This window comes from Triticum dicoccoides, chromosome 3A, assembly GCF_002162155.2.
Source record: "Triticum dicoccoides isolate Atlit2015 ecotype Zavitan chromosome 3A, WEW_v2.0, whole genome shotgun sequence".
NCBI classification, from domain to species: Eukaryota; Viridiplantae; Streptophyta; class Magnoliopsida; order Poales; family Poaceae; genus Triticum; species Triticum dicoccoides.
The window spans coordinates 305161719-305171761 of record NC_041384.1 but is presented as its reverse complement, the minus strand read 5'-3'; the positions used below and the strand labels follow the sequence as shown (position 1 = coordinate 305171761).

General features: G+C 42.5%; 1 protein-coding gene across 1 annotated transcript in view; it reads left to right on the top strand.

Annotated features, from left to right (window-relative positions):
• The window catches only part of LOC119272248 (putative callose synthase 6), a 28481-nt gene that overhangs the window by 9274 nt on the left and 9164 nt on the right, over nt 1-10043 (top strand). Inside the window, 18 exon segments of the mRNA XM_037553772.1 lie at nt 412-497; nt 595-727; nt 1315-1434; nt 1524-1600; nt 1664-1730; nt 3344-3369; nt 3452-3504; nt 3580-3640; nt 5638-5659; nt 6902-6914; nt 7040-7114; nt 8317-8366; nt 8466-8552; nt 8747-8830; nt 9008-9090; nt 9157-9238; nt 9327-9490; nt 9569-9937. Coding sequence (XP_037409669.1) covers nt 412-497; nt 595-727; nt 1315-1434; nt 1524-1600; nt 1664-1730; nt 3344-3369; nt 3452-3504; nt 3580-3640; nt 5638-5659; nt 6902-6914; nt 7040-7114; nt 8317-8366; nt 8466-8552; nt 8747-8830; nt 9008-9090; nt 9157-9238; nt 9327-9490; nt 9569-9937 — 1652 coding nt within the window.

The window sequence follows — 10043 nt, the reverse complement described above, 5'->3', positions numbered from 1 at the left end:
ATCAGTTCGGACTTTTGGTTACGTTGGCTAGTGCATGAAGCTTAACATGATATCAGAGCCTAAGGTCTTGAGTTCAAATCCTGGCTTTCGCAATTTATCTAAAAATTGCTGCTGCCCCCCTTTGTTTCCACGTATAGGTCTCCTGAGCCATACCTCTGAGACTATCCACGTGTTGACTTCCCGCGTCACACGTGAAAGGGAGTGTTGAAGTGTATATGTGGATTGCCTAGCCCTTTCCATCAGTTCGGACTTTTGGTTGCGTCGGCTAGTGCATGAAGCTTAACAATATGTTCCTTGTAGGTTTTGTCACAACCATTTTATCTTCTATTTTACCTATGCGTTGCTCAACAGAATCTTTTGCTATGGACTTATAATGTGAAATTTTGACACTGAGCTGACATGGAATTTCAGGTCGACACTGTGAATGATTTGTGGGACAAAATATTTGGAAATTATGGATCATGGTGTCACTATTTGCATGTTAGTTCAAGAATCATGTAAGTGGTGCATGGTTTTGTGATTTTGTTTCATGCTATTACCATTAAATCTCCTGTAGCATTTAACATTTCTTAATACCATTGCTCTGTGTCATAGGATCAAATATGATGACACAGAACTAAAGAAGCAGCAGCTAATGCTTCTCCACATTGGATTGTACCTTCTTATCTGGGGTGAGGCTTCAAATGTCCGGTTTATGCCTGAGTGCTTATTCTACATATTCCACCATGTAAGGCCCCCTTCAAAGGAATTGTATTTTCTAGCTACCTTCAAATGAATATACTTATACAATTGAGTATCTTACTTTAATAGCTTATTGGTTGTGATTGATCTATTTAAGTTACATGTATATGTTCCAGCCACAGTTAAATAAATTGTATTGTTGAACTGTTGGTATATGGTTTCATGATTCGTAGTGACTCCAACTTATTTGCTCTAACAATTTTCTTTGCATCTTTTTTGCACTTTTGGTAACAGTGTGCTTGTAGCTCCTTCATCATTTACTTAACTGGCATGCCTCTTGTCCAACTGCTACTGATTCTAACAAATATGAGCTATTTCATTTTCGTCAGTTCCATCACCCCAAGGTTGTAAAGAAATGGTTTTAATCACTGACCAGCTGCCATGAACATGAATATCACATTATGGCCCAATTATAATTTATAACCATGTCTCTCTGAATAGTACCACTTTACGAGACAATCATAAAATAATGAAGGTGGACTAATATAGTTTACCATGAGTCTTACATCCATTCAGCTAACCTGTTATTATACACAAAGATTGGCAATTCATGGAAGTTTATTGATTTGGCAGATGGTAAAACAGTTGAATCAAATGGTTGAAGAAAGTTATTTTCAACCACCACCTGGGTTTGAAGAGGAGGGATCATTCCTAAACATTGTCATTGAACCTATCTATAAGGTTCTGCAGAAGGTGAGTATGTAAAGTTTGAAACACAGCTAGATTATCCTTGCAGGAGAATATATTGTTCTTACAATTTTGTTTTTTCTTTCACTCTAAAGGAATCACAAAGAAGTAAAGGTGGTACAGCTGGCCACTCAGCTTGGAGAAATTATGATGACTTGAATGAACAATTCTGGTAAACTTATTTTCTTATTTCTTATTTATCTTTTCGTCCGACATAATATTTTCTTCCTTGTAGGTCAGAGAAATGTTTTATGAAGCTTGGCTGGCCATGGGATCTCAGTGCAGACTTCTTTCATCAAGAGGTATGTCATAACTGTGCTTAATTTGATACATCAGCCAGGGCAACTGCCTATTTAAATGGCTAGAGTACGATTGTCTTACTGGGGAGTTTACTGTCGAGTGTTTGATTAACCACATTATGGCTTCACCTTGAATGAGTAAGGTTTTTTGTGATGTCAACTTAGTGCTCATAAGGTCGTGGCAGATCCAGGGTTTTATGGGTGAGACTTGGGGCTTACAACTATTTAGTTACATTATGCGCACTATTTCAGTTGAACTGTTTCTCATTGCAAGGATCGCAACAACAGTAACAGAGAGGATCATCAGAAGGAATCTTCAGGATCTGGTGAGGATGGCTCCGCTCCGCTCCCTCCCTGCTCCTCCTAGCCCACCCACCCCCAAGCCCCTCCGCCGCCGGTGAGCCCCTGCCGGTTGCCTCCCCTCCTTGCTCCCGCTCCCTGCCATGGCGGCCTCCAGTGCTGACCCTGTCGAGCCCCGAGGGACCCTCTCCGGCGATCGCGTGTCCTCTGGTGACTGCTGGTTCGATTCGGAGAGCGAGTCCTCGACGCGCTCGTACATCGACGTCGCACGCACCCCGCCGGCCACTCCCGCGCCGCCCGCGCCCCCAGCTCTCGCTCGCGCTGTCGTCGCCGCTCCACGGCAGCCCGCTGCGAGCCGCCTCGGCCCCCGCTCCGAGGTGCACCATGCTCCGGGTGGTGTTCAGGTGGATGCTGACGGCTTCCAGCAGCCTCGACGCTGGAACCGCCGTCGTCGCCCGCGCGCCAGGATGGCGAGACCTCCTCCCCGCAGCCCCGGCGCCGCAGCCCATCCCCGGAGGAGGTTGCCGGGCTCTGCTTCCGCTGCCTGGACCCTCGCCACCGCGTGCGCGACTGCACCAACGAGGTCCGATGCCGTCGCTGCTTGCTGTCAGGCCATGACTCGCGCTCCTGCACCCCCCAGCGTCGGGAGGCCGCACGGCAAGCTCGCGCCACCCTTGTCGGCCGCGCGGACCAGGCTGCGGGAGCGCGCGCCACCCAGGCACCGCCGCCGCATCCTCCCGCGGCTTCGGTGATCATCGCGCCTGCGGCACACGCACCCGCGCCAGTGAGAGTCATCATGTCGCACTCTGTCGAGATGGAGGAGGCCGAGGAGGTTCTAGCGCGCGCGATGGTGGCCTCCATCACCGGCAACCGGCCGCAAGTGTTTGCCGCCGAGGTCTCTGACTTGCTCATCAGTTCCCTCAAGCTTGCGGATGGTGATTTCTCGGTCCATACCCATCACCGTGAGGATTTCCTGATTCTCTTCAACTCCCGAACCACCATGCGTCGCCTGAACGGTGACCACTTCATCAACTCCCCGCGGTTCTCCCTCTCTGTTCGCCCCTGGAGCAAGCTCGCTCACGCGGGTGCCGGCGAGTTCGAGTATCACGTTGAGCTGGAGCTCCGTGGCATTCCCGCCCAGGCATGGCATCTTTCGACTGCTGGCAAACTCCTGAATAGTTTGACACGGAATTGGTACAACCAGTCAGTATATAATTTTGCAATCGTCATTTATATGATTCCGAACATTTTGGCTGCCTTGCTTTTCTTGTTGCCACAACTTCAAAATATAATGGAACACTCAAATTGGCGTGCAGTTATTCTTCTTATGTGGTGGATTCAGGTCAGTCTTTCCTATTTGTAGCAAGCAAATTGCTGTAAAGTGAGCATTGTTAGTGCTTACATAACGTTTTGTTGCCTTTCAGCCAAGATTGTATGTTGCACGTGGTATGCATGAGGACATATTGTCCATTTTTAAGTAAGTGTGTCATATGTCTATCAAATTATTGTTTTTCCTTTCAGTTGAGAATGAAAATTTAATGTGAATCAACAGGTATGTCTTCTTTTGGGTCGTGTTGCTCACCTCCAAGCTTGCATTTAGTTTCTATGTTGAGGTAAATTCTGAACACTTCATGGAGTACTTTTCCGAAGTGAATACATCTTTAGAGTTTGGTGATTTACTATCTATACTCTTCAGTGCATATACATTAAGAGAATTAAAATGTAATAATTAGTATAAAGCAGATATGAAATTATTAAGTGTTGAGATTTTTCACACCAACGATACCATATAATACAAGGATTCTGGTCCTGTGTTCTGACATGTGTGACATTATCAATGTATAACCTTCAACACTTCAATGTCATTATCAGATGTATAGATATTGAAGAAATTCTACAACAACAACAACAACAACAACAACAACAACAACAAAGCCTTTAGTCCCAAACAAGTTGGGGTAGGCTAGAGGTGAAACCCATAAGATCTCGCGACCAACTCATGGCTCTGGCACATGGATAGCAAGCTTCCACGCACCCCTGTCCATAGCTAGTTCTTTGGTGATACTCCAATCCTTCAGGTCTCTCTTCACGGACTCCTCCCATGTCAAATTCGGTCTACCCCGACCTCTCTTGACATTCTCCGCACGCTTTAGCCGTCCGCTATGCACTGGAGCTTCCGGAGGCCTACGCTGAATATGCCCAAACCATCTCAGACGATGTTGGACAAGCTTCTCTTCAATTGGTGCTACCCCAACTCTATCTCGTATATCATCATTTCGGAGTCGATCCTTCCTTGTGTGGCCACACATCCATCTCAACATACGCATCTCCGCCACACCTAACTGTTGAACATGTCGCCTTTTAGTGGCCAACACTCAGCGCCATACAACATTGCGGGTCGAACCGCCGTCCTATAGAACTTGCCTTTTAACTTTTGTGGCACTCTCTTGTTACAGAGAATGCTAGAAGCTTGGCGCCACTTCATCCATCCGGCTTTGATTCGATGGTCACATCTTCATCAATACCCCCATCCTCCTGTAGCATTGACCCCAAATATCGAAAGGTGTCCTTCTGAGGTACCACCTGCCCATCAAGGCTAACCTCCTCCTCCTCACACCTAGTAGTACTGAAACCGCACATCATGTACTCGGTGTTTGCCCAGCAAAACATCATTGCTAACCCATATATCGACGCTAATGCTTGATAGACTCTCCGGTTGAGCCCAGGCAGCTGCTTGGGGTCGCCGTGAGCTGCTCCATCCCTGATTGTTTCCCTTGGATTAACAAAATACCTGGAATCAATCTGCAGTGAAGTTGTTGATAATGCTTTGTACTGGTGATATACCTAGCACACGATGAGCATATGCTCTTGAATTCTAGATACGGTAATGCGGAAATTTCTAGCCTCCTAAAATCAACATTCTTGATGTGTGAGCGTCTCCTGAAGTGCAGATGACAGCTCCTTTTAATTAAAGTGGTTTTAGTTACAGTAATAGTATATTAATTTCTCCTAATGAGTAATGACTCCTCTAGTCCTCTGACATTATAGCTTTGCTTCCTTATTTATTTCTTGATTGTGATACATTTTCTTGTGGCTTAATCAACAACTCTAGCTATTTGTTTCTCCATAAATCTTGAGATACTATAAGATATATGTTGAGAAAAAAATATGGAACTAAGTTACTCGGAGCTGGCTGTATGTCAGATAGTCTCCCTCTTCACCTCACTTGTTTAAAATTTAAATCTTCAATATTTGGGGCCTTTTAACCTGAGATGTCCCCTACAGGGAAGCGGAGCATACATGGTCACTTAGTTGGTTGAGTGTCACGCTTTTGTCAGTTAATAGCATTTAGTTTGCCATTGACGATAGCACAGTCCCAAGTGTTTTAAAATTCTCATGGACCTGCACGTTGTAAGTTCTGTTTTTTGATTGATTACTATGTGGGTTAGCATTAGATAGGTTAACTGTATGAAATCAGAGTTTAGGAGTATTACTTTGTAAGTTTCTGCTTATTTCACCACAGCAAGTGTTTTATTCCATTGTGGTTGGAGAGTTTTGAAGTGTTTCAGCAAGTGCTTGCTACTAACTAATGCTTCACTTCATTTTGCAGTGGTCACTGTAATAATACTGAGGCAAATCTACAACTAGGCCCCCACCCAACAGTCATACATTAGCTATTCTCACAAACAATAAATAAATACATTGTGTATTAAGATGTTTCAGTCCTTCTACTGATATTTTGTTTACTTCCCAGAACCAAATCATGATCCGGCTATTCAGGTTTATTTTATTACCTTTGTATTTTGATAAGCCACTACATTTAATTTCTGATGTGAATGCCTTTATGTGGTAGCTGAATGAGTGTTCTCTTTTTTCTGCCTCTGACTTGAAGGAATATATTTTTTAATATATCGATGCTCATCATTGCCATGTCTGGCTGTCTGGTTCATGCTACACAGAAGCTTAGATCTGTAATCAAGCTATGGAAGAGAGTACTGTAAGAGACACTTCTATAAGCAGAGATATGTGCCTGAATTTACACCTTAATTATACCTCAATTAGGTATGTATGGTTCGTCTCATTCATGTTGAAATGATTTTTCCTTAGTCTGTTAATCGTATAGTAATTACACGGTGTAGTACTATGGCAGTGGTATACTGATTTGGCGTAAGAACTACTGACATGGCTTCGTGTGTACAAATGTTACAGGTTTATGATATTAAGAATTAGCAGCGTGTTTTTTGTTTACTGTTGATTGATATGCAGACTTGCTTTTTTTATTCAGTTGAAGAGCTCTCCTGGCTTAAGATCTTTCTAGGATAATTGCGTTGTTAAATCTGAAGGTATATTATTGGTTTCTCAACTCATGTATTGATAAGCGTTTTTTTCATCCTCAATATGTTGTTGCTTGCCTGAGTTGTCCTACATTTGTGAGGTGGCCGAGGAAGTTCAGTTCTTGCAGGCGGCGTAAAACTGGAACTGCCTACAGATGATTTTGCCAGTTCGATGGAAACTTAAAATAACTAAGGGAACTTTCTCAGTTTTTTAGTTTTTTTAGTTTTTTCTCTTCTCAGATTTTTGGCTGGGGTATTATCATGTATGTCACACAGTAAATTTAGATCTTAATGCAAGATTTAATAGGGATAGATTCTTCTGCCATGTTGAAAAATTAGAATTACAAAGAAGAAAAGAAATTATTAAAGAAGAGATATAGTCGATTTGGTTGTTGAGGTGTTTCTTTGATCTTCCCTAGACCTCCTGTTTTCGGTTGGCATGGTGATGATCTATTTCTTCTGGTGTTTCTCTGGTTCAGGATTCACTCATGTGCCAAAGCCAGCTCGGGGAAGCCTTCCTGAACTCCTGGTCGACCACGACAACCACGACACGGTGAGTAGATTTTGAATCTTTCTTGCGGCGTCGGATTGGATTCGGTGTGTATACAGAAGTTATGGATTGCTGACAGCTTAATGTTCTGTTTCTTCTGTGTACTATGGTGTGCGTATTGTTTTCAGATCTTAAGCAAGCGGAACACCGAAGGAGGATCTTGGGGATGACGGAGGCGTCGATGACAACCTCAAAGGCGAGAGGTATTGATACTGCAAATTGCTTTCATGTCGCTGCGTTTCTTACTTTATGCAACTCCGTCGGTAACTAGGTATTAAGGCCTTATAGTTGGTGGGGAGCAACGAAAAACTGAATTTGTGGATTTTATAATTTGGACGATCTGTTTGATACGTCTGCACTGCTGATGCAGAACATTGATCAAGACAATGTGGGTTTAGAAATGAGGAAAACAAATTGGCTTGCAGGGTTTAGGCTACCCTCTTGTGCCTGTTTTGCCTTGTGATTACTTGAAATTGCAACCTGCAGATTGAACGGGCACTTGATTTGTTAGGACGAAAGGCTGAACCAATGAAAGCTGCAGGTTCAATTGCTTTTGCAGCAGAACTGCGAACATCATCAGCATCAGCCTACAGAAAATCTTTGAGAAGAGTACACCCACGTGATCTGATTGCAGAGCTAACACTTTTGCCTCTTGAGTTGGTGCTACATACAATTGTTTAGTTGAATAAATTATAATGCTGGTAAAGCTCGTTTGTTTTCTCCTTTGATCTGAATGGCATGGAAAATCTTCATTCATTTCATTTAGTAATTTTACTTAATTTTCTATGCTATTTAGTAAACCTTGCTTTTTTAAACGAAGCCAAAGCTTTCATCCCTCTTACATAAAAGATAAAACAAATATCGTGATGCTAACAACAACTGTTAGTTTGCTAACAATCGATGACAAATGTGTATGGACGTATGAAAATGGTAGGATGAGACGCTTTGAGGCGCTGCAGCAATACAAGTGCGCACAACTTCATGTCAAGAGGCGCGCCATGGGCGCACCCCAGCCCCTAGTGTGGGTTTTCAAGCGGTGGCTGATGTGGATCACACCATCAAGCATTCAGTTCATGCTGTCATGTTGACTGGATGGGCAGGACACTGAGCTCTCATCACTATCTCATGCCGTATGTCTCACTCGGTTCCCTCTATTTACTGATTAGTGACGTAGTGAAGACGTTTTATCCTACTCAGCCAAAACCACTTGTGAATCGACCCAAAGTTGTAAAGCAGAGGATTTTGGTACATCGAGGATGCAACCAAATGATTTAGAGCTCTGGACTGAAGTGGACATTTTTGCAAAGTAGATTTTTTCCTGTACCTGTGGCGATATTTGACTTATTAATTTCTCTAGAGGGTCAATACTCTAGTTACTAATAGTATTTTTGCTAACTTTCTGTAGTGCCGCACAATCTCGGTGTGGTCATTACTATATGGGCACCAATTGTTTTGGTACGTAATTAGAGCTATGGAAGTTCTAACATAAAAATTAACTAATGGTAGTTCTTATGCTATTCTTTTTGTCATAACAACTACCGCCTCGTCTTGTAGGTGTACTTTATGGACACACAAATATGGTATGCTATTTTCTCCACTGTCTTTGGGGGTGTTTCGGGTGCCCTTAGTCATGTCGGTGAGGTCAGTCATCCTTTCCTCTGTCCTTTATCTTTCCCCTGTGTTTGGGGCCCCTTTTATGGGATGCATGCGTGTACAATGCTAAACTCTGGTGGTTTCATTCTGAATGGAACTAGCGGATGGCCTTTTGCTCTTAAACGAATGTTCGTTTGTAAGAAACATTAGTTATCAGATTTTACCTTTTGCTTTTGATGCAGATACGTACCCTAGGCATGTTGAGAGTCAGATTCAAATCAATGCCAGATGCTTTCAGGAAATGTCACGTGGCAGCACATAAAGAGGTTTTATACTCGCAAATGTTTTAGTTTCTTTTGAGTTTTTTGTAATCATCGTTGGCCCATGTGTCCATTTCGAAAAAGCACGCAAATGTGTTATTTCTTTGCTCAAAATACTAGGAAGTTAACCCATGCTTGCTAAAGACACGTGGTTTTGACCGACTTTGATATCCTACTTTCCAGCAAGCACTTGATGTGAGGAGCTTCTTTTGTGTTTGGAATTCATTCATCAATTCCTTACGAGAGGAAGACTTCATTAGTGATAGGTTCGCACTGTGAACTTTCTTATATACTAATATAATGCCATTCACCTTTATGATTTTATTTCTCAGAGAGAAGGACATGTTGATGGCTCCATCGTCTTCAAGTAATTTACCTATTGTTCCGTGGCCTCCTTTCCTCCTTGCTAGCAAGGTGTGTAATAGGCATATGTGTGCAGATAGATAATCGAATGCTTTTTGTTGCCTTTGCAGAGATGCTCATGTACTTTTGAATATACTAGGTACCAACAGCTCTCCATATGGCCATGACTTCCAAAGAGGGGGATGAACATGAGCTGATCGAAAAAATCAAACTAGACAAGGACAGATACAATGCAGTTATAGAATGCTACGAGTCCTTGAAAATAATAGTTGTTTGTCTTCTGCTAGACTATAATGATAAAAGGTAAGAACAATACTCGTTTATTACCTGTCGAATTCGAATTTGACATGGGTTAATCTGTTTTATTCTTCAAATATTCAGAATTGTCCATGATATCGATAAAATAGTGCGAACTAGTATGCAAAATAACACACTTTTGGACGACCTCGAGATGGCAGAGATTGGTAAAGTCAGCAACACATTGGCAAAATTATTACAGCTACTGGTAAACACTAAACACACTACTGGCAGAGATTGGTTTATTTTGTTATAGTGCTAGTGCTAATTTTTCATACTGAACAAACTGTTTTGGTCTCAGTTTGTCCGGCTGCATTTATTGTTGACTATGAAGGATTCTGCAATGGATGTACCTACAAATTTGGATGCTCGACGTAGGATCACCTTCTTCGCAAACTCACTTTTTATGAAAATGCCGAGAGCACCTCAAGTGCATGATATGATATCCTTTAGGTGTGTATTTTATCTTCTATGGTACTGTTATTTCGAAAGTATGATGATGTATGCACAGTTTGTTAAACCATATGGTTGTTGTACTTCATTAATTATTGATTTGTGT